The sequence below is a fragment of the Micromys minutus genome, assembly GCF_963924665.1.
Source record: "Micromys minutus genome assembly, chromosome: 21".
In the NCBI taxonomy this organism is placed as follows: Eukaryota; Metazoa; Chordata; class Mammalia; order Rodentia; family Muridae; genus Micromys; species Micromys minutus.
The window spans coordinates 13,026,090-13,051,678 of NC_137956.1; the positions used below are offsets into that span (position 1 = coordinate 13,026,090).

At 39.5% G+C, this 25,589-nt stretch overlaps 1 protein-coding gene across 3 annotated transcripts in view; it reads right to left on the minus strand.

Moving 5' to 3' along the window:
- COL12A1 (collagen type XII alpha 1 chain) overlaps positions 1-25,589 on the minus strand; it is a gene marked incomplete at its 5' end in the record, with an annotated part of 110,817 nt that overhangs the window by 16,672 nt on the left and 68,556 nt on the right. For all 3 annotated transcript variants that reach the window (XM_080934627.1, XM_080934626.1, XM_080934625.1), the window contains 16 exons: positions 85-138; positions 1,698-1,784; positions 3,358-3,435; positions 5,225-5,374; positions 10,893-11,002; positions 12,271-12,413; positions 14,535-14,673; positions 14,769-14,807; positions 15,523-15,687; positions 17,365-17,508; positions 17,651-17,774; positions 19,161-19,300; positions 21,205-21,279; positions 22,010-22,156; positions 22,293-22,409; positions 23,609-23,755. In XM_080934627.1, the coding sequence (XP_080790753.1) occupies positions 85-138; positions 1,698-1,784; positions 3,358-3,435; positions 5,225-5,374; positions 10,893-11,002; positions 12,271-12,413; positions 14,535-14,673; positions 14,769-14,807; positions 15,523-15,687; positions 17,365-17,508; positions 17,651-17,774; positions 19,161-19,300; positions 21,205-21,279; positions 22,010-22,156; positions 22,293-22,409; positions 23,609-23,755 (1,859 nt within the window). The remainder of the gene's footprint in view (positions 1-84; positions 139-1,697; positions 1,785-3,357; positions 3,436-5,224; positions 5,375-10,892; positions 11,003-12,270; positions 12,414-14,534; positions 14,674-14,768; positions 14,808-15,522; positions 15,688-17,364; positions 17,509-17,650; positions 17,775-19,160; positions 19,301-21,204; positions 21,280-22,009; positions 22,157-22,292; positions 22,410-23,608; positions 23,756-25,589) is intronic.

Here is a 25,589-nt window from a genome sequence, read left to right on the forward strand (position 1 = left end):
AAGGTCAAAAACCACCTCCATGGAAATTTAAACAACTAGACTTCAACACAGTAATGAATATTTGGAGTGTTAAAATGTACTTACAACTGCCCCATTGATGCCTCTTTCACCTCTGGGTCCTTTGGCACCAGGTCCTCCCTAAAACACATGAAAAGAATACAGTTTGGTGTGAGCATAAGGATATAGAAATTGATACATGAAAATAGTGTTTCAAGAAGAAATGCATTCCCTATATGGTCAATATTTACACAGATATTTGCAAGGTATTAAAGTAAGACTCTCATGCCATGGATTGATGCAGCTCTGTGGCAAACACTTACCTAGCATGTGCAAAGCCCTGGGTTGAGCCCAGTCTGGCTAAGAAATAAATTTGTATCGTATAAACGCACAATACAATAGACTTTTAAAACTGCACATTCTATGTTTCTTGTTTTATATTTGCAGCACTTGAATAAAAAAAGTGCATTTGAAGATTATATGAATTATATTCTTCAAGGAAAATACCCAAATGTCTCAGAAACTCAGAGCTTACAAAACAAGAATTCAAGGACCACCAAATAAAGCCAAAAATATGATAGTGACATTCGATAATGGTACCTCAAAACTAGAAAAAAAATCAGAGAAGTATCTACCAGATCCAAGCCATATGCCAGGTACAACTCAGAGTTATGACACTATTTCCAGGGACATTTTGAATCCGGATATAAAAAGTGCTTTGTAATTAACCTAAAATCAAGTTATTTTCTATAACCCTGGTATCACAAAGTCCTCAGTATCTTTGAGTTGCTCCTATATCAATAATCTATTTTCTTAATAAGTCAATGAGGTTAGAGCAATCACTTGTTTTCCACAGTAGGGCTCAAGTCAGGTATTACAAATCAACCCTAATCCAAAGAGTTACACACGGATGGACCAGTGTACTGCATAACCGCTGTCTTCATTGATTCTGTTTGCTTTTCTTAGTCTCTCATCCATCACGTAGTATCTACTCAAAGTCTCCTAATCCCAGATAACCCACACTCCAGTCCTTGCTCCAGCACTTATACCATGACCACAGAACAGAGTCGTCACCCTCGTGGTGTGTCCGCTATGTCAGGTGCATATGTTCTAAGTATGTTGTTCTTGGCCAGCCTCCTAAACCACGGCTATATCCCAACCAAACTTTAAGTAAGTGTAATACATTTCCAAGCACTTATATTTACAGACAGAAACCCAAACTTGTGTTTTTAGGAGAAAAGTCTTGAAGAGAGCTGATGCCATTATACTTGAGTGGCTAGAGAAATGGTCCAAGCACTAGAATACTCTTATCTTTAAAAAATAAAATTGTTATTACATTTATTAATCTATTGGGGGAGGACATGTCTGCATGGCACATGTATGAAATCCAAAGGACAACTTGCATGAGATAACCCTTTCATTCTACATTGTGGGGGTTAGGGATCGTTCGGGTTTGGCAGTAAGCACTTTTACCTGCTCACTCATCTTGCCGGCTCCTAATTCTTGATTTACTTCATTTCAGATCACAAAGTCTATTATAAATATGGCTGGAAATTTAGCATACTCTAGCATCGAAAACACAAATGGGTAAAAAAGCATTTTATGACCGCCATACTGACAAACAGGTGATCACTCCAAAGATCCTCCTCCAAAACCGACTTTCAAAATAAAACAATAAGCAACTATGTCTGTTTCCTTACTGCAGGGCCTGGGGGGCCTGGAGGTCCAACGCTGTCCTGTGTACACGTGCAAGCGTTCGGAAGAGCAGGGCATTTTGCTTCATCTCTCTGAAAATTTGAAAAGATTATTTGCACATAAGCTCAGTGAGACAGAGAGGGTGACACCTCGTCCACTAGCCCTATTTACACACATGGGAATCCGGCTCCCAACTGGAACAAATAACTGCTATTTAATCATCGCTTATAAAATGATCTAAGGTTAAAACTTGCTCTGGTTCTTCGTGCTATACTTGAGCAGACCACACATAAGGAAGTAATGTTAATAAGATTAACAGGAGCCCTGGTAACTGAGCCCAATTTTCTTTATTCTCTGGTATAGAAAATGCTATATATCTTTTTAAGAATCATCTCATATTCTATTCAGAATAAAAAATGCAAAGCCCTTTTCATGGTCTCCACAAGTCTCCCTGCTCCGTTAACCATGTGTCTCACTGTGGGCCACGTTCCTACTTTACTTTTATGTGCCTCAGATAAGAAGAGCACACGGTGGACATTATAGCTGGAGTGTCTTCCTCTGCCATCCACGTAGCTTGCTCCCTTGCTTCACTGGGTCCTCTGCTTAACTCTCATCACTGAGAGTTGATGGCACCTCCCATCATCCCCCATGCCTTTACCTGTTCGTGGTTTCATCCCAGGACCCCTGCTCTGCACCATAACCCAGATCCTACTTAGTTTATCTAAGGAGTGTTTGTTCCAGGACCTCCAGAAAACACCAAAACCTAAGGATACTGTAAGTCACTCAGATAAAACACTGTCGTTTTTGCATGTGTATGCTCCTGCAGGCTTCGGGTCACGTCTAATTACTTAGCATAAGTGCTGCGAATAGCTGTTACATTAGGCTATTTGGGAGATAATAGCAATGAAAATGTCTCTGTGAGGTTGACAAATATCCCAGTTAGGAAAGCATTAGAGCAGCAACTATGATTGTAAGTTCAATAGATTTGGTCTTTTGCATATTCCCAGTCTGTATTTGGTTGAGTCCACACAGGAAAGCCAATGCATCCCATTTTTAATTTCTCTCACTGGCTTTCACAGATACTCCCTTTGTACTGCTACCACCCTGTCCTACTGAAGTGTTGATGGTTTATAATACATGTTCACTAAATATTAAATAGTATACATTTATCAGGCAGATGTATGAAGCTGTGCTTGCCAAGAGCTTCATATCACCAACACTGAACTTTATAATTACCTACATACCACATGTATGTATGCATGTATGTATGTATGAATGTATGTATGTATGTATGCATGTATATATGTATGTATGTATTCCTTCCATCAAAAGACCCTCAGTAATCCAGAAAAGTGATAGCTTATTTAGTAAAAGGCTGTTAAGCAGTGGGAGGTCTGCAGTAAGCGCGTTTATCAGACACGTTGACTCAGCATGACCTTCCTGGCTGTTGTTGAGAGAATTTCCAGATATGGTCTTGTACATTCCTATCCTTCCAGCAAAAGGTCACGTGAGCCCTGGCACGAGCAGTGGTAACTGAAGAGCACACACACGTTGCAAGTCCCTGGGCTCCAATCTGCAGCTGTTGAGTGCTATTTCCTCTCCCAGACCATTTGCATGAGAAGACTTCGGCCTTGGGGATTTGAAGCCAGGGCTGGGCTTACTCACCCTAGAGGGAATATCACAGCATCTGTCTCTGCTGGTCCACACTGGGCTGCAGACAATGTCAAAGCTCTGGATTTGGAACTGCAAATAACCAACGGGAACATCAGCTAAGCATGCGGAAAGATGGTTTAAAATTTTTTCTCCTTATTAATCATTTTATTTGTTTACATCTCAAATGTTATCCCCTTCCTAGTCTCCCTCCCACAGATTCCCCCATCCTATCCCCCATTGCATGCAAAAGGGTTTAAACGTTTTAATTTTGCCAATTTCAGACAGATTCTCTCAAGAGCTTACACTCTTGAGAGCATTGTGATGCTTTCCTGGTGAGGAAAATGGTTGAAACTGAATAGACAGAAATGGGGACAGCATCTGAGCAGCTCCCATTCCTGATTCACTAGCTGAAAGGAAGTGTTTGATTGAGGTATCTAAAAACATTACTTTCTGCCTCTAGATGAATTTGAATACTACCCACATTTAAATCAATCTTTTAAAGTGTGTCTTTGTAGAAAGGCAACATTAAAGAAACTGCCTCCTTATTCTATGGATGATGACCTTTGCTTTAGAAATTATTATCTAGGAGTAGACTAATAATTTTTCAGGCCCTCAACTGAGCTATTTCAGTGAGGTATATGCCTCTGTCTTTTTAGAGTTTAAGATAGAACTGTTTAGACAAAAAGAAAAATGCTGTCTAGACACAGCCATTCTTTAAAAACTATGTTGGTCTCTTCCTTCCTGAAGTCAAAAGGTACCATATCAGGGTTATCAGGGAAGAAAAGACATTGACATCTTACCCAGCTATCACCTCTACAAACTACAGTACTCTGATCCAGTAGAGAGAATTCTAACTAAACCCAGTCAAAATCCCATGCCTGTGGAGGTCTTAGGCCCTAGGGGTGAGCTTATTACAGTTCTTAAGTTAACATCACCTTGATCTGCCTTCTAATTATTTATAGATAAATACTATCCCCAGCGTTAATCAGAGAACTTTCTCTTTGCAATTAATGCCAGTGGGTGCAGAGATACATGGCCGCTGAAGGCGCTGAGAATACAAGATAGTGAGTGCTCAGTCCTGAGTGGGACATTTATCACACACACACACACACACACACACACACACACACACACACACATACACACACACACACACACACACCAGGGCCTCTTTCTATGGCCTCCTCCATGGACCAGGAGAAGCTGCAGAAGAGAGAGTGGAGAGGATGTGACCTGGAAGCAGGCATTTCACCATGACTATGACTGTTTGCAACTGGCCTGCACGTCAATCAGGGGTCAGCAAGAAACTCATGAGGCCCTGCCTCTCCCTGTTGAACTACTAGCTACCGATAAATTTCTGGAAAAGGGAAGACATCTTTTTCAGTTATGTAACCACTCATGAGCCCATCAGACACCAGGACTAGTTCCAAACTATGGCCACGCAGCCAACTATTATGAAACTTAGTGCCCACCCCTGGAAATAAAAAAAGAAAGAAGGAAAGAAAAAAAGAATGTGCACAAATTCAGGCTAACAATTATTTTGGAGGAATAAAAAAGAAACCTATAATGATCTTGCTGGGTGTATAAGCAGTTATTTGTCTTGTTTCTTTCCAGAATGACCTTGTTTTCAAAGATTACATGATGTTTCTTGGTGCCTGAATCTCTTATTATGACTGCAGTAGTAAAAAAGTATATTGTCATGTTCTCCCGGTAGCAAGTTTTCTTAGTGTGATTTTCCACACCTCCAAGCTAACTAAGAAATGTGACAGTTTAAAACTCACTGAGGAAAATGACAAAAGCAAATAAAATTTACTGACTTAGAAAATGCCATCTTACCATAAGGCACTAAACATCAAAAGCATCGCAATGCGTTACTCACGGTGGCTGATTTCCTCTCTCCTTTAAGAAGCTTTCCAAGAACTTCATAGCCATCAGTTGTTATATTTCCAGCTTCTTTGATGTCTTTTTCTACAATTTCATAGCAGTCAATATAAATCTTAACACTCTTCGAGGTCACTACAATATGGACCTAAAAAATTAATTTTCATTATAGAATTTCTCTCAGAAAAATAAGCTGACTTCTGCATTACTTTATATACCAAGTTATTCTTCTCTCATAACAATACATCGAGACTGCAGTTTCCCCTCCCTCTACTCCTCCCAGTTTTCCCCAACCTCTCCTCCCCACCCAAAGATGCATTCCCATAAGTTGTTTCTTGAACCATCCAAGAACCTAGGTTTCAAACCAATGATGTCATATGAAACTGTACTAGGCATTTACTACATTTCAGAGTCTGTCACCTAGGTCTTTGGGTATAATTTTATATTTTCCTACTGTGTACTCTCACTGAGACAAAAAAGAGATGATGCAGGGCATGACAAAATTTTGTAAACTGTAAAAGACTGATCTAAACAGATGTCAATAAACCACTAATATATTTCATTCAATACAGTGGAGGTGTAGATATCTTCCACAGACTGATTCATTCATTGATTGATTGATTCTGATTCATTCATTCCCATCCCTTCGCTGTGTATCTTACAGGTCTCTTACATAGTAGGTGCTAGAACATCATCTACAGTCAAACCTGGAAATCAGCAGAACTTAAGATTCATTTAAGGAAAGGGGTGCATGTTGATTGTGTTATATCTGTTATTGAAGATGAGGACAATAGGAAATCAGAAAATGAGCAGAGACACATATGGAAGCAAGGAAGAGGCCAACTGGGAAAACTGTTGGCTTCATACGTAGACTCATGGATCCCAGTATCTCCATACAAATTCTTAAGTAAGAACTTGATAATTACTGTGAAAACTTTTACAGACAGATAGAAAGAGTGGAAATACTTTTAACTGCTCTGAAGCAGGTAGAATGGGAAGAATTTCTAAAGGTTTATTTTAAAGCTAAATATTTTTCCTACAAGGAGTCACCACAAAAGGACTGGTTCATAACATCTGTGCTAAGTAGGAATTACATGTTTCTATATACAAGTGATTCATAGCTTACTAAAAATAATATTTAAACATCCGTGAGATAGCCAACTAGCACTAATCTCAAGAACATCGCATACGCATTTCCAGGATATTTAGTATCTAATAAATTGTAAAAAAAAATCGTTTTTATGAACAACCACACAGACAAGTGTTCAAAGGGGTTATTGCAAAATCAAAACGATTTTTATTTGTTTATCTTTCACTGTGAACCATAAATCAGCACATCCTAAGAATACACTGCTTTCTAATTTCTTCACTCTTCCTACTGCATTTTAAACATATGCAAATTATATTGCATCATGGATTCTTGATCTATAGATCACTGGTCAAAGAATTCAGGATTATGGTTGCCTGCACTGGGCCTGAGTGAATGTGGAGACCCATGACTGCACAAGATGCTGAGAACAGAGGATGGTTGAGGGCTCAGCCCTCAATAAGACGTTTATATCACTCATCACTCGTTTGAGGCTCAGACAACCCCATGGAAGAAGAGGCAGAAAGAATATAAGACCCAGAAGATAAAGAGCAGAGCTACAAAAGCTAAAGGGACATGGTTATGGCAAACCTGCACTCACAACAGCTGTGTGTGTCCACGCCACTGGGCGCAAAGTTATAAAGCCTTCCTAAAAGTCAACCTTGAATGAGGAAGATGAGCACAGCACCTGCCACGTACTGTCGATCTATTGGCAACCTCCAGTCTCTGATGGTTAGTTCTAAACTTAGGATCATACAAATAGCCCAAATTAAACTCTGATGAGCACTATTACTAGTCAAAAGTTGGTAAATGTGGGAAAAAGATTGAAAAACAGGGGTGTGCTCAGAAAGGCATAAAACAGGGTAGGGAAGGTACCAAGAATATATATTTTTATACATGTATTAAATTTCATATTATATGTTTATATCAAATATAAATTATGTATATATACAGATTATATGCAATATCATTTGAAATTTAATATATATAAGAAATTTTCAAACAAAATATTATTAATAAAAAAGAATACAAAATAAGTGAACATAGAGAATTCGAGAAAAGAGAAAGCCAGTGAGAAGAAATAAATATGAAAAATATGAACAGTTCTCTAGGAAAACAAACAGTACAAGGAAAGAAATGCCAGAAAAAAATTATCTTTGTTTGCAATAATTAATTATTATCAGTACAGATCTCTCAAAGTACTACTCTTTTGGCTTAAATAAAATGGAGGGTTCCATGAAAGTTAAGAATTTTAAAATAGCTACAAAATGTTTACAAGTTGTTTAGGAGATTAGATTCTTAGCATCTCCAGTGACTGTGAAAGAAAAAGAAATTTATCTTTCTCAGCTTGCTACTCAATCATAACTTTAATAGCTTTATCAGTGAGCCAAGGTTGTTCCTAAGAACTTTGCCAGAACCAACATCTACTGGATAAGGATGAGTCAAGACCAATGACATTCCCAAACTAGAATTTGCTTTCCCAAGAAGAAACTTATCTACTGCATTGCATTAAATCTGCCGATGTTTTAAGCAAAATATACTACAGCACTTGGAAATTTTTTGTATTCTCTATAGCTATGTTGTTACTGTTGTCATGGCCATTATTGTTGGCTTCCATAGCCACAAGAAAGCCTCATGTCTATTTAAGCCAGATTAGGAAAGCCCTTCTTCGACCTTATCAAGAATCTATAACTACCTATTCTATTGTGGATGAAAAGGAGAGGACTGAATGAGAGGGTCAATCACTTCTGGAGAAGGGGATAATGGAGGGGATATGTGGAGAAATAGCTTAAACAAAGGGGCATTGGAAGGCTCACATAGAAACCCAATACAGAGGAAGCTTCCCATACACATTTGAAGTCTATCAAAATGGCACATCAAATAATAGGAAAAATATCTCTTATCACCAAATAAAGCTTCCAGTACTGAGAATGGGTCATATCTAATCAAATTGTTGGCCAACGGTGTCCCATGGGAACCCCCAAACAAATCAGGCTATTGTTAAGAATATTGGTGATTCTCCACAACTGACAACAAGGTCTTATTGCTGAAGACAACCTCTACCTAACTGATCAAACATGAATCAAGCTGGTACCTGCCTAGTGCCTTTGCCTCTATGGAAAAGTTTTCGTGGTACTAGAAGGTACTCTACACACTACCAGAGGAGAAACGTAAAAACCAACCTAGCTTCAATCCCTTCAATCTATAATAATGATGTAGCTGCCAGATGGACTGGTGCACTAGTGGTACAACATTTTTTGGAGTAACCAACCAACATCTGATTTGAGTTAAGGCCATTCCATCAGATGGAGCCTATACACAACACTGCTTGGGTGATGAAGAACCTAAAGCTAGATAGCCCAGGGATCTAAAGGAAAACAAAATGCTACTATTCTGCTAAAGTAATGTAGCAATAAAATGACTCCTAGCAAACATTCTGCTATACTCATAGATCTGAGTCTTCCTTATCAGAGTAAGCACACATAAGAACACATAGAGACCTACAGTCAGACATTATTCTTGTAGTAAGAGTCCTTATAACATTCCGTCCTAACTGGGATATCTCCAACAAATCACTCCCCTCAGGCTCAAGGAACTCTTTGGAAGAGGAGGCAGAAAGAGATATAGCCAGAGGGAATGGCGGACAAGAAAGAATCAAGGTCTTCCAGGAGCAGTAGGGCTGTTGCGCATAAGAACTCACAAAGACTGTTGCAGCAACTACAGCTTGCACTGTGCATTAGATGGTGTCCTAGGGATGAAAGGAAAAGTAAACGCACACATGCACACACACACACACTCATTCCTAACCAAAAAGCTAATCTTCCATTGACAGTCACATGGAAAGAAATCAGTTGCATCCTAGAGTCCTACTAGGGAAACAAACCAGTCCTAAGAGTAACCCCCAAACGCAGCAACAGAAAATGAACTCAACGGCAGCATTGGAAGGTCTTTGTTCCATAATGTTAAGTAACGGGTTTGGGGATTTTGTTTTGTTTTTTCTACCTTACACATCTTGTGTGTGTGTGTGTGTGTGTGTGTGTGTGTGTGTGTGTGTGTGTGTGTGTGTGTGCTTTTTTGGCTCTTTGATTTTGTTTTGTTCTTTTTATCATATTCCAGTTTGTTTGATTTTTATCTTATTTTTCTTATTATCTCTTAAATGTCTATTTGTTTCCTATTGACAATAATAGAAAGGCTGTTGATCCAGATGAGAGGGAAAATAGGGAGGAGCTGGGAGAAGTAAGGGGACAGGAATCAGTAATCAGAATAAAGTGTATGAAAAAAAAGGTCTATTTTCTGTAAAAGAAAAAAGAAAGTCTCAAAGAACTAATAATTTTTATATATGAGGGAATCTAATTCGTGAATTGGAAAGTGTATGGGAAGAAATTAAGCATGTCCAAGAACAGTAAGCAGGATGGGGCTGCACTGACCTTTGTGAGCAAGAGGAAGGCTGTTTGGTTTCACCTGGGGATCAGACTGAACTAGAAAGTGTGTTTTGTGTATGTGGCTTATCTTTTACCACACCACACATAGAAAAATTATACATGATCAATTTAATAACTTATATTCCTGTTAGCACAATCTAACATGTAAGAACATTAAAATGTATTCCTAAACTAGATCATTCCTTCTGTTCTACTATATCCTGTCTCATTACTGTCCTTTGTCAATTTATTGCCCCTCAGAAACCTGAAAGTTTCAATAATCCTCTGGACAGTGACAAAAACTCAAGATCTCCAAGAATGAGAAACCATCTTAAATATATCTTAGAGCTTTAATGTGGTTATTCGGAAAACTCTGTATTAAGATATTGGTGTCTGTAGACTTTGTGTTCATGTAATAATCTATTACACACTTGCTTTAATTATTTCACCAGTTATTGTTAATTTTTGAGCTTAAAATGCTGATTCTACAGTTCGCTTGCATGCTTGTAACTTTTTAATAGGCACGGACATAAAACGTTTGTTCTCTATAAAATTGTAACATGACCAATTAAACTGTAACCCATTAAATTATTAAGTTCATTAAAATAAATGACAGAAATGTTTACAATAAAGTAGTAAATAGAGTGGCCAGATAGGTGGTTCAAAGGTCAGCACTTGCTGTTCTCTCAGGGGACTTGAGTTTACTTCCCAGCTTCCAGGTCACATGGCACAAAACTGCCTGTGACTCCTATTCCAGAGAGATCTAACACCCTCTTCAGGACTGCAAGTACAGCCTCACTTACACAGCATACATACACATCAATATTTCTTAAATTTGAAAAACTGGTAAGCAGAAAAACAGGCAGGTTCATTATATATAAATAAATATATAAATACAAATGTATATATATACACGTATGTATATAACTATTGATTCAAACTTTGAAAGATACAGTGAAAATATATCAAAATGCTAATGGCATTTACTGTTTTGTTCAAATTTTATCTTTTGAATTAATCGAATTATTTAAAATAAAGGTTTATTTGTAAAAGACACAGCTAGGGTTCTAATTTAGCTTAAATACGGTAAAAATTAAGTTTGAGTTTTTGAATTCATATTCTTACTCTAAAAATGAGACTCAATCTTACATTTTTACCTTATGAAAGCTTCCATAAAACAGTGTCTTCACTTCATCGGTGTCAAATGTAACAGTTTGTACCTCGCCTCTCGTATCCTTATTGAAGAAAGATAGTGTCTTGCTAGAAGCTGCAATCAAGATAAGATTATTGTTAAATCACATGCACCGTACTTTTCGCTCACAGTATACAAAACAGTTCTTTGTTGGAGAATTGCAAATTAAAAAGAAGCCCAATATCTGCCAGGGAAGATGTGCCACCCACTGATACAATGGGGGCACAATTATGACAAAGCAGCCAGCGACTTCCTGGTTGAATCCACGGAAGGGATGGAAGGATTTCAGGCCTGGACTTGTATACCTGGTAAGGATCCCAGAGCTGAGGATGTCGTATGCCAGAGTCAGAGGAGGATCTACTTCTATCCTTTGATAGATAAACAGCCTATCAGACTACCTTCTGAATACTGGTTCATAACCATATTTGTCAGAGGAGCTTCTTTTGCTGCAGGCAGAGGTTGACGCTGAGACTCATAACTAGCTAAAGTACCGAGAGTAAGAGATGCTGGGGTGTTCAGCTCTAACCAAAGCATCTACGTCACTCCTTCCAAGACTCGGGGAATACTGAGGAAGTTGGGCAAAAGCAATGTAAGAACAAGTGCATGGGAAGATGTGCTATACAAACAAATGTCTTCTAAGTATGGTATGGTAACTGCACTCTTGAGCTCACCACGGTTTCAGTTACATGCACAGTGCCCGCACAAGACATGAGTCCATGATCATTCCAACATGGATAGAGGAGAACTCGCGAGGCCCTGCCTCACCATGAACAACTGCTGCTACTAATGAATGGTTGGATGAGGAGGAAGGTGTCATTTTCTTTGGTGGTGTAGCCACTAAAAAATTTCCCAGAGTTCAGTGAATAACTCCCTACCCATGCTCATGTTTGCCCCCCCCCCCAGTTAAACTCAATGCTTTGCCAGAAAAGACAAAAGAGTAAGGGGGCTTTGCGGGGAGAACCAGGGTTTCAGCAGAAGAAACGGGAGAAGAGGGGATAATGAATGTGAACAGAACTCAGACTCACTACATATAGGACAATTTTCAAAGAATGAATAAGTTAATTTTTAAAACTAAATAAATGATAAAAAACAATAGAATTATTTCAATTAGACTAAGATGCCATTTGAATATTTGTTGGCATGCTATTTTAATAAGTTTCAACTAAAAACATGTTCCAAGTAAATATATATATATGTATATATACATATATATATATATATATATACATCTACACATACACATATGCAAACGCATACATATGCATTCAGAAGATTTCTAAAGATATAAGGAAAAACATGATCAAAACTATACATGTGCTTTAAAATAAAATAAAGTTCCTTACGATCTGCAATTACTCCAACTTGTGGCCTGTAGTCTCTGTCTGTAATTTGCCAAATTGCAAAGGGGTCACTAGGAGTTTCTGGGAGAAGTCTAAACAATAATATAATCGTGTATGAAGGAGGGAGTCCATTAGGATGGAGTTCTCTGTTGAATAAAACAAAATAAACAATGAATAGATTATTCATCAGAGGCTGAATTTTTACACAAGTATATCATTATTGGTAGTGTTAGAACCTAATTATAGTCATCAAGCCTCATAGCAGAAGTAGAAAAACTTATGAAATGCATCAAAGAAACCAACACTAATCAATTACTTAATATTTAATAAAGTTACAAGTTTGAAAAACTTTCAAACAGTCTTTATCACCCTATCCATAACTATTTTTTTTCTAGACACATGGAAGCACTACTTTTAAAGTAAGAAACACTATAATTATAGATATTATAGATATAATATGAAGAGATGGGGCTTTACACAGCATACTTAATTTCCAGTGGCAGGAATATGGCAATGTAGATTAAATGGTTTTCATTTTCTCTTGGCCTCACAGTAGTTCCTACAACTCTAAATTCCTCCCTTGAAATCAAGTAAAGCACCTCAGTAAACTTACATATTCCCCCAAGAGAGGACCAATTTTTGTAAATGTTAAGGCCATGTACTTATGCAAACAATTAGAAGTGAAATAGAGATGTGACTCAACTAGAGGGAAATGAGTTTGGCTCTAACGACATGAGACAAATATTTCCATCTCTTGTGTCCCCCTAGCACTGTGTGAAATGCTGTTCTGGGAGAATGTTTGAAGGGGAGTTAATTGGTTTCTGTATGACATTTTCTACATGACATTTTCTCCCTGGAGATAGGACAAAGGCCTGAAGAGAAACTCCTGGGGAAAATGGCACAGGATGTCTCTGGAGGCTCCATGTCCTGATGCTGTATCACCAACATGCTCGGTGTGATTCGCTCTTGATCCCCAGGGGATAAGCTCTGAGAAAGCTAAGAGGGTGATTTTTATGTGGTTAAGAGCTGTCTTTTACTGTCCCAGGTTTAAAATGCTGGTTTTCTTTCCCTATATCATCCTCCTCTCTCAATTAGCCTATTTTTCTCCTTCTTCGGAAGAACAACAAAAATCTAATTACATTTATTCATCTTTCCTTCTAGTCAAAATTTGTGACTTCTGTAGAGACAAGAGTCTGCCATTATTTAAAATCATATCTCCAGGTGAGTGGAAAAAATTAAATATTGAGTACTGCTGCCCACTAGAAAACCTAGCATACTGAGCCACTGTAACTAAGCATAGAATAGAAAACCTAGCATACTGAGCCACTGTAACTAAGCATAGAATAGAAAACCTAGCATACTGAACCACTGTAACTAAGCATAGACTAGAAAACTTAGCATACTGAGCCACTGTCACTAAGCACAGACTAGAAAACCTAGCATACTGAGCCACTGTCACTAAGCACAGAAAGTGTGGGAATTTCTAGTGGGTCAAACCATGCTATGGACTCCTCCTTAAAACAGATTAGCTTTGGTTTTAGAATTGACTTTTCATTGGCATTCTCAGTGCATTTCAAATTTCAGACATTGTTTTCTGACCCTCTCCTAACTTTCTGAACAATTTGTTTCTTCTTCTCCTTTCTCCCCTGGAGTTGCCAAACACACTTTTTTTTCGACATAAAAAACTTTTCATTTTTAATGACTAAGAAACATAAATTTTTGTTATCAAACCCAGGTGCAAACTTTCATGAAAGAAAATACCATCTACTGCTGCCCAACAGACTGCTAAAGGATCTGCCAAGGAAAACGACCCTCCGCCTGTCTGATGGTGGGCAAGTGTGAGTGTCGCAGCCCTTCCTTCTCTGAGGTCTGAAACACGAGATAGAAAGTCTGTTCTCACTTACCCCACCCAGCTCATCTACAGCACAGGGGTGAAACGTTCAAAATAACAAACTGCCTTCCTGTATTCCCAGCCTTCCTTAGAAGAAGGGAGTAAACTAAAACCCTAGCCTACAGCTCAACAGCAAGCTAGCCAGACTGAGAGGCTGGGATAATAAGGATCTAGGAATAATAAGACATGAATGTCAGTCAGTGTTCTATACACACACTGTCACCCAGCCCTAGGAAGATAATTAAGCTGGGTTTAGGGAAAACAAACTGGGTTATCCATAAGGTAATTCTTAAGTTCCAAGATTCTAGAAAATCATCAAGTCTAAGAGCCTCTTGTCTACTCTAAGAAAAGGGGAGCCCCGTGTTTTCACACTTACGCTGTGGGCTGATTGATGAAGGCATTCTTCTGAAGCCTGTAGGCTGAATAGCTGGGGAAAGACCCTGATTCCAAAGAGACTCCTTGGACAGAGGCAAAATTCTTTTCTGTCAGGTTGTAAGCTTCAAGCATCTTAAAGCCTTGACATCAAAGAAGAGAATATTAAATGAGTATGTTACAGTTCTATTGTGCATATCTTGAAAATCATTAGCCAAAGGCTACACAAATGTCTTACCTGGTGATGTGTAGCCATCCAGATAGATGAGGGGACAACCTGAAAGAGTCACCAACATGGCTTACACAGATGCACAGAAAGTAGCAACACATGTGTACAAAGCAGAGTTTTTAATATGGCATTTAATTGTTGGTATTTAATAATGACATATAGTGTTCCCATCATCTAAACCACTAAAGAACTGTTGCTCATGGTTGAGGGGGAAGATGCATCAGTTTGGTCTTTATTTAGCATTTGTAGTTCAAAGCTAAATTTGAAATCTTAGCATTAAAAAAAAAAATCCTAAGACTAGACTAAGGACACAGGTCAGTGGTAGAAAACTGGCCTAGCGTATGCCAGATCCTAGGTTCAATCCCTAGCACTACAGAAAAAGAATAGCGAGTAAATAAAAGTAAAAGGCAAGTCTTCTCATTGTTCTCTTAGGGTACAAGCCAACAAGAGACCAGTTGATTATAAATAGGAAACCGCCTCACTGAAGCTCTCCCAAATATACAGTTCAAATGCCCTAGACACTGGGCTGGTAGGAAAGGGAGAGATTTTCCCATACGGGATTTATTACATCTGTAAGCTAAAAATGGACCTCTGGCAAGAAGCCATTTAGACAGATCTCAAAAGAGCAGTGATTCATCAGTTTCAAGAGATTTCCCAGAATCTATTTATGCCCTGGGCATGATCCCACACAGTATGGATAACTAACTACCTATAAGCAGTCATTTCTCACTGAGGCCATGGCTCTGTGCTGAGCATGACTTACTTGAAGTGGCAGTTTCACAAACAAATGTGATAAGATTGTCCTCGATCTTCTCAAAAGATTCAAAGTCATCCACAATGAACACATGTCTCTCGCTGGGCTTGCTGGCAATGTTGGCGAGCTCATTGTAGTCCACGTCAGCCACACCGACCACGAATACACTGAACCCTGCCGGTCACGTGCACAAAGGAATCACTTAGCTTCTTCCCATCATTTGGTATTTAAGAAATCCAAAATGAAAGCATCATCAACCAGGAAATACATCACAAACCATGCTGTATTTCCTCAGCATGGATGGCAAATCCTTTTATTTGACACAGACTCCTCTAAAGAGAAGAAAGTGTACTCTTTAATGAATATAAGCTGCTTCACTGACATCCTATTTTCTGGCTTAAAAAACTCAGTTTACTGAGCTTTTTCAAATGACACCCAAACAATTAAAACTTGAAGCTTTTAAGAGTAGAAGGGCTGTTCCGTATACGTTGTCTTCCATGGATTTACTGTTTAAACACTAAAGTTCAACAGTTCTGTTGATTCCATTAACAACATAAACCTGTTTTTAAGTTTTATATTTTAATTCTTAAAACTGATTTTAAAAGAAAAAAAAATTATCAAACTTGGGCTCAAGCACGTTGACCACTTTTTAAAAGAGATGCTACACCTCTTGCCGAGAACATTCTATTCTTTAAGTGTAAGTAGTTTTATTCTAAATGCTCTATTTGGCATCGTAACAAACAGGCTATATATAAGGACACTTGCAGACATAAACATTTGCATGTGCACTGTATTTTTATCATCAGTTCATCAGTTTCATTAAGTCAGGTAACTAAGGCTCAGCATGAGAATTGCTCCAGTCTCTCAAAGCAGATCCCACCTTCTATCGTGTATACACGTGTACTCATATGGCCGATAACTACAAAGAACCCATTGAAGAAGAAAATAAGCTTTAAGGGAGCAGGTATCAGCTCACATGTGATATGAAAGTAGCTGGAGGAACACCAGACATGGGGGGGGATACAAACAGGGAAGGGGCGCGAGCAGAAGGCAGAGAGGAGCAAGTTGGAGAGAGGCAATCAAAAGAAACTGAGTATGAGAATTCCAAAAAGAAAACTATTTTATATGATAACTTAAAATTAAAGCTAAAGAAAAATGAAATGACTTTGACACTCAGCATGACTTACAATATCAGCCACATAATTACAAAGGACCTGATGTTCCATTTAACAAAGTGCCATTCATTACAGCAGATCACACATAGTATAGGGTACTTTCTAGAATATTCTCACCAAGGCCCTGCGTGAGCCAATGGCAGGAAAGATGATGTTAATAAACATCCTAGAAAGGTCTGCTTTCACCTCTAATAAGTCTGAACAATAACTCAACAGAGACATGCTACCACGGGCTCCTACACTGTCTGGTTGGTATCCCCAGCACCATCTCCCAGAGACTTGCATAATTCTTATTTGCAGACTGCCTACTGACAATCTTCATTCAGTCTGCATCTGCAAGGATGAGCTACGGCAGAAGGAATCCTACCTATGACACTCCTTGCACAGGAACTAAAATCAAAACTCATCTGTGCTATAGCAAGAAGCCTGGCATAGGATTGTTCCATTGTCATAGCCTTCTGGACTCTCCCATTCTCTGTGGGGAGAGTCAGTGGATAGCCCTGAATCACATCTTTTGCAAGGAGAGCACGTGTCATTGATAAGGAATAAGCAACCTATTCCATAATTAAATGGAAATTATAGTTATGAAGTACACAGCGAAACAAAATTTGGCTCTTTTATTACCAAATGTAAAACTTGGAGTCTCCTACACCATGAAGTCTACGCTTCTGCTTACCTGATTGTTGGATGATAAAGGCTGCCTTCTTCACCTCATCCTGTGACCGGCCATCTGTGACCACAACCAGCACCTTTGGGACATTCTTCCTCATGCCACTCTCCCAGGTCAAGACCTTCTCCTTGATAAATGTGAGGGCCTTGCCTGCAGAGTGTGGAATGAGAACTTCAGTGTCACTTCAGTGAGAACTATTCACTGACTATGCCCAGGTGACAGGGCTATGACCATTAGACCACCCTGCCTACCCCAGGGAGAGGAGCCCCACACCAGCGCTGCCACAGGATACCTGTTCTTGTGTTTCCTCCTCTGTACCGAATATTCTGGAGGGCTCCGAGGGCTAGAGCTTTATCGTTGTATGTGTTGAGCTTGAATTCAGACTTGACCTCATCACTGTACTGCACAAAAGACACCTGAAAGAAAATGAGATGAGAGGGAAGTGTCAGTCATCCTGTTGGATCTCAGTCATCCCAGTTGTTCCTCCGACAGCAAAGCGGGATCTTGGATGTAACGAGATATTTTAAACTCGTAATGGCTGATAATATAACTGTGATTGCTGTAGTCTCATTACATTCGGATTTCTAATCTCCAATGGAACCGCCATCATTTAAATTATCGCCAAAAATAGTCACATGTGCGCTTCTCCAAAATGTAAAATGATGGTCAGCCAGCATAATGGTGAGATCCCGGTGTCAGAAACAAGAGCAAAACCATATTAACTCATGGGCAGTTGGCTCTCAGCCACCTTTTCCTTTCCATAGATGTAATTCATTCATCATAGTAAATAAAGATGCCATAGTATCATCATCATTACTATCAGGACAAAACAGTAGGATTTACTTGCAAGCATGATTTAGAGCTGTGCAGTCAAGATTCACCGGGCCCAAGTCTAACCATTGCTGCGTAACACTGGGCAGTTCCTCCTTTTCTGGGGGTTGGTTTCTTTATCAATAAGGTCCAGATGACTCTATTTACCCTGTAGAACTGCTTTAAGGACTGATAATCATGTGATCAAGTGAAGTTAATAAACTATAAGAGCCATCGTTTTTGGAAACTCAAGAAAGTGGCCAATAATAGCTTGGTTGACATTCTCAAAAGAGTTTGGAACATCACCTAGAAGGCTTTAGAGAACTGTGGAGTGTAGGTGTTCATCTTTTCAAGGGTATCCTGGGAAGAGCAGAAAAGGCTCTTTGTTTTGTGACAGATTACAATAAAATGATTAATTACTCTTTGATGTTTCTTGTAGAAACATAAATTTCTCTAAGCTCCTACTCAAGTACAAAAGAAAACATACTGGAAGTGATTCCACCGTAATATAATTGGTAATTACCATCTTAGAAAAACAAACTAAGTATCCTTTGGGTCACTAATGGACATGCTTCTGGCTGGGATAATGTATTCGATGTAATAACAGAGCAGACACACACACCCTTTCCAACCACTATTCTCATGTTAAGGGCACGACACAACAGCACACTTAATGTGCAGAACTTTGGATGGCCTTTCATGGAATGTGCTTTGTTGGAAGTTTCAAGTAGAATGTTAGAGTCAGGTTCTCCTAAGTTCTCCAACAGGATCATCCTCTGGACAAAGAGGAAAGCTAAAGATACGTATATATTACTATTTGTTTATCCCCAGGATCAACTTACTTCCCAAAGACTAACGTAATGGACATAACAAACTATAAAGGTAAAAAGAGTTTATACTGAAACAACTTCCTACTTTAACGGTGAGTAGAAAGAAAACCATAGGATTGCAAATAAGTAAACAGAAGAAACTACAAATAATAAAGTGCTCACCTGAATCCCAGCTGGGCTGATTTCATCAAAGGCCCCCACAGTATTAAAAATAAATTTTACAACTTTGTTAAAATTGTCATCTCCAATACTCCAAGAGGCATCCGTCAAGAACACAATATCTGCCTTGGCCCCTTTGCATACTGAAAGAAAAAAAGGAAAGAAAATCCAAATCTCCTTAATTTTCTTATCACGTGACACTGTATAATTGAATAGCGGCTAAAACCTTACTACTCTCCTCAGTATGACTACCTTGGGAACAGCACCATCTCTGAGCCAGGAAGAAATGTGGCCTTCTCAGCCAGGCCAGGATCATGAGTCAGAAATAGTAAGACATCCAGATGGCTCAAATGTAAAAAAAAAAAAAAAAAAAAAAAAAAAAGTTGAAAAGTTCTGATCTAAGTGACCCTCAGCTTTAGTTCTGGGAATTTGCTGATTAAATTCATTCTTCAGTGATAGCTTCTTGCCACATGCAATCCTTCAAGATGCCTCAACCAATAAATGAAGGGAATCGACTGAGAAGTGTCAATATCAAAAGTTTAAGGAAGGTCACCAGCGGGTTGGGAGATCTTCACTATAATTATCAAATATCTAGGACAAATAAAATGTTTTCTTGGCTTTGAAATTGTAGCATCAGAACCATAAGTAAGAAAAGAAGAAAAAGAGATAAATATCTTTTGTTAGCATTCTGTCTAGGCTCCACCCCATAATTACCTGGCAATAGCCAGATGTGCCTGACTCACTATAAAAGGAGCTGCTTACCCCCTCCTCTCTCTCTCTTGCCTTCTTGCTTCTGCTCTGTTCTTTTGTCTCTTGCCCTCTCTCCCTATTCCCCTCTCCTCTCTCTCTTTCAATTTGTTGATGGTCTTCTGCTTCTCTCTCCCTGTCTCTGTCTCTACTACCCTCTCAACTCCCCTCCCCATGCCCTGAATAAACTCTATTCTGTACTATACTATCATGTGGCTGGTACCCCACAGGAAAGGGGTGCCTCAGCATGTGCCCACGGAGGCACCCCCTTACCCCGCACCTTACCACACCTCTACCAAACATATTCCTCTCTTTATCTTTTTATAAAACACAACATCTTTGTCTTGACTTATTTTGAACTTACAACCTAAAAGAACAATTTCTGGGGCAATGTTTATAAAACCTTAGTTCATTCAAACTTATACAAATATAAATTCAAGAGCAAACTTGAAGATCAACTCTAGGCTGTGGGTTGTGATGATGTGTGTGTGTGAATGGAGCTTCAACCATTGCCCTGGATGTCCCAATCTGGTCATGAATAAAACTTTTATTTTAGTCTCTAAATGACACACTTTAATTTTTATTTTAATTAAATGGCACTTTTAATAAGGTTACAGCAATCTAAACCTTTATATTATGAAGGGCAAACACTAAAAATCGAAATGTTTTCTAAAAATCAAAGTGCAGAAAAAGAATAAACCAAATGCTTTCGCTTGAACTGGATTTGATGCAACACGAAGAAAAAGAAGATGAGGAGAAGAAGAGGGGAAAAAAGGCCCTCAAATCACTGAGACAGCCGTCTTAATAGCTCAGTGTGTTTTTTACCAGTTCACTGGAACTGACAATCGCGTCTCAGATTTTGATGAATGGAAATATTTTTAGCTTTGTGTAATCTGGGTCTCTTTTCAGTTCAGGAGCCAGGAATTCCAAAGTCAATGGCCTAAGTGATTAGATTTCGGATATAGCCAGAAAGGTTCACAGTGTCTGTTGACGCCAGCCATCAGCAGAGCAAAGAGGCCACAGTGTGACCGCGGAGAAGAGGCAAGGTCCGGTTAGAGCTTTGCTGCAAAGCTAAGGAACCAGTCCCAGCTAAAGGCTTGGGTTGGCTCTGGACTGATTTGATTCACCCCCAAAATGTGCCTAGAAATAGAGGAACAAATAACTGGTCACCTTTGTTCCCTCTGCAAGATCCCTTCAGCAGACACGGTATCGGAACGCTCTGAGTGTAGGTTCTGTGCATGCAGCATAAATATGGGTTCCCTACGGGCTGACTTTAGGCTTTGCAGTTGACGTTACTTACCGTCGCGGGCAGGTGGGATAGTGGGAGGAGGAGAAGGCGTGGGTGGTTCTGTAGGAGCCTCTGTTGGTTTCACAGCTAGTATTTCAAAGCAACAGTTAGAAAACTATAACATGTACATTCCCTAGCCCACAAGGAAACGGGGCTTCAACCCTTAAAAATAAATCAAGACCTAGAAAGCAGAGGTCCCGCCCACTGGCAATGACTAAAGGAGACTCCTTTCTAACTGGACTGCGCATCCTCAGTCACCTGTCAGATCGACTATGCTGCAGACAGCAGAAGTTCGGAGGGAGAACGGGCCCCCAGAGAAGCCACACAAGTAAAACTCGGTAATATTTTAGCTTTGTCAGAACTATCTCTCCCTCCCTCCCTCCCTCCCTGTCTGTCTCTCTCTCTCTCTCTCTCTCTCTCTCTCTCTCTCTCTCTCTCTCTCTCTCTCTCTCTCTCTCTCTCTCTCTCTCTCTCTCTCTCTCTCTTCTTAAAATACCATAATAGGGGCTGGAGAGAGTCATCAGGAGCACTGGCTGTAGAGGATCAGGGTTCAATTCCCTCCACCTACGTGGCAGCTTTACCTGCCTGTAAATCCAGTTCTAGGAGACCTAACACTTTCATACAGACAGATATGCAGGCAAAATACCAACGCACAGAAAATAAGAATACACTGGAAGATTTTTAAATACCGCCAATAAAGACTAAGGTCCTGAGCAGCCACACACCCCGCTCATCCTATTACTGCTACCCCAGGGGAGAAGAGTCGGATGCCGCCCACACTTGGAACATTCTACACTCCAGATTACTCAAAACTTACTGGTTTGTTCTTTGATGGGGACCCCCGGCCCCTCGAGATTTGGCGTCTGCACAAACACAGTAACGCCATACTCAGCCTCCGGGGAGAGGCCAGTGAAGCAGTGGCTGGTCTCTGATCCCCGCACTGTTATTTCTTGTCCTCTGGTTCCTGATGGTGACAAGAGGAAAAACAAGTGTTATCGTCTGCTATCTGTAAGGGCATGTTTATATAACGGCTTATAAACAAAGGCTTCCGGTTAAGATGTTGCTACCACAAGCTCAGTTTTGTTTTCTTTTCCACATACCATCTGCGGGACTCAGTTTTAGCCTGTAGGAGGTAGCTGCCCGGTGGGGTGACCATTTGACACAGAACGTATCCCATCCAACCTGGTAAGTTTTCAGATCGGTCACATTTAAGTACACTACAGAGAAAAGAAAAAAAAATAGATTCACTATGCATAGTAAGGAAGAAAAGCGTGGCTTTCACCGTGTGATGTTCCAGTACACTCTGTGGATGAAAAGTAAGCAAATGCTAGAAATGTCTTGCTATGAGAAACTTAGGTCAAACACGTCTGAAAATGTGGCAGAACCAAAGTCATCCTGCTTCTCTGTCGATGAGTTTATTTTCTTTTTTCCTTGAACAGGGTTTCCCTGTGTAGCTCTGGCTGACCTGGAACTCACTCTGTAGACCAGGCTGGCCTCAGACTCACAGAGATCCTCCTGCCTCTGCCTCCAAAGTGCTGAGATTAAAGGTATGAGCCACCATGCCTGTTTTCCATCAGTGATTTTTCAAGGAAAAGAAACTGTACAGTCTCCTCGAAATTATGAATGTCATCTACAGAATAAAAATGCCTGAGATACAAGCTTCTGAAGCCTATAAAACTTATCAAAAAAACATCAGGACAACAAAATCTGAGACAAACTACCAATTTTCTATTATGAATGCAGATGATACATATACATTAATATTCAATGTAAAAAAAAACTTCAAGAGAATTTAACCATGGGCTAAATAACATTGTATAAGTTTAGTATTTTTAAAATCAAAATATAATATTCTGTATCAAATAAAAATCACTTCCTCTGGTGGAGGGAGAGGAATGGGATGAGGGGCTGTGGGAGGGAGGGTGTACTGGGAAAGGGGTAATGACTGGACTGTAAAAATAAAGCAATAAAAATAAATAAATAAATAAATAAAATCACTTTCTTTTTTTACATACATGTATAAGTCTACTAATAACTTAGAAATTTATATAGAGGTTTTTAACTGGACACTAAATGGTCTTCCTGTGTCAGTGGTTTTCAACCTGTGGGTCTCAACCTTTTTGGTGTTGAATACCTTTCATGGGGGTGGCTTATCAGATATCCTGAATGTCAGATACCCTTCATATCAGATATTTACAATACAATTTATAGCAGTAGCAAAAATTACAGTCATGAATTAACAATGGAGAAATCGTAGGTTGGGGGTCAGCAGGACATGAGGAACTGTATTAAAGGGTCACAACCTTAGGCTGAGAACCACTTCCCTATGTGCATGTTAGAAAGAGAAAGACTGCAAGAGGATAGCCTGGAAAGGTTTACTGCATTTCTTACAGCCACAGCATGATGCACAACTCACACGTGGTGCCTTGATCTGTGAGGGGAACGCTGAGTCCAGAGTCATACTGCGCATAAACACTGACGTCATAGGTAGTGCTGGGATTGAGGTTGTGTAAAGTGTATGATGTCACTTCTCCAACAAAGGCTTCCATGGGCTGGTTGGAACCTATAAGAACAACGAAGGGATGCAGAAGGATATAATCACTAGCCTCTGTGTTTTGTTCAAAATGAAAGATATTGACTTGAAAATCAACAGTTGGGATGGACACGTTAATTCTAATCCTCCTTCAGGCTTTTTTATCATGCCACAGTGGGCAGTGACAGGAATCTGGAAGGACCAGCTTCACTCTCATCCTCAAAGCACAGCACAGAGATAGTCACCGTGTTGCTATGTTGCTTCACTGAACTCACTCTCTCATTCCTTCTTAAAGCCCTAATTTTCCAGCATGATGCTTTCCACAGACTACAGACTCAGTTAACACTTGCCCCTGCACACTCGGGTTCTCTGAGTCTCTGAGTCTCCTGTTTGCTCTCCTTTGTCTGTATTGTTCACAGTCTTCCAGGCACATGAAAGATTCCCTCGGAGATTTGACACTGATAAAACTTATCAAATCACTTATTCAAGGTGACGTTGACTTATGTGGAAATGTCACTGAGGAGCTGAAAGCAAGGCTGGACAAACTAAAATGCACGAGACCTATACCTCAAACGGAATAATTTTTAGTATAATGAGGAAAATATAGACATTGACATCGGCTTAATATTCATTATTTCGTGATCATCATAACATTGCTGATGCCAGATTATAAACATCTTTAATCTGTGCACTTTGTGTACTGGGTAAAACTTTTATATAATATTTTTATTAATTCTTTGAGAATCTCTCCTAATGTGTTTTGGCCATATTCATTTCCAGTCTTCCCCCAGCTCCTCCCAAATCTGCCTTTATTACCCACCCCTCTCTAAACAGTGTACTCTTTTTGGTGTAGTAGCCCACTAGGTACACTTTGTGCTGACTACATGCTCTGGGGTGTGAAGACCATCCACTGGATATTAGCCACAGGTCAGCATTTTCAATTGTAAAATTGAATAAGATTCTCATACACACCCAGAGTAATAATATTTTAGGCTGATGACTTAAAGGCTGTTTCTGGAAATAGTACCTCAAGTACAAAAGGACATGGTGTACTTATAGGAGAATCCAGTAGTAGGAAGTATAATCTGGTACCATCATATGTTTGGGGTTGACATGGTACTGCTATGTGTATACACACACACACACACACACACACACAAGTGATGCTAGGTAAACTTTGCTCCCCAATTTAAAATTATTGGTTAAATAAAACTGTCAACAGCCAATTACCGGGGGAATAGAGAAAAGTGGAGTTTGAGTTACTATGCTGGGGGGGGGGGTCACAGATTGGGACAATGAAGAGAAGGAAAAAGGAGAAACAAACTTGGAGAAGGCAAAGAGAACAGGAGGTAGGCCTCCACTTGTCATAATAGGCCAGCTGCAGGTGCCAGATTGAAATGCCTCTCCAAGACGCCAGATTGCTAAAGCAGTAAATCATCCAAAAAATTTCAAACAGCAACTTTTGCAGAGCACAGTTCAGGAAGTGACCAGACTAACTCTAGAGAATTAGATTGGGAGTGATCACCCATAATTGCTCAGAGCCTAAAATAAATTATACTTTGAGTCTCATCCATTTAAAACTAGATTGGTCTAAATATAATGCATATTAATTGACAATCATATGCAAATCACTTGTTGAGGTTTGATTTTTTGCTATGTATTGTAATGCAAAATGCTGCTCCCCAAGGCCTGGTTGCCCCTGGGGAGGAGAGAATCTGCACATACCCAAGTGAAGTTATGTAACACACACCCCCCCAATTATCCCTAGTTGGTGAATAATGGTACCTACAGCCCATAACTGGGCAGAAGGGTGATAGACAGGGTTTGGTTTTCTGGGCTTGGAATCTGAGGAGAGACCACAAGG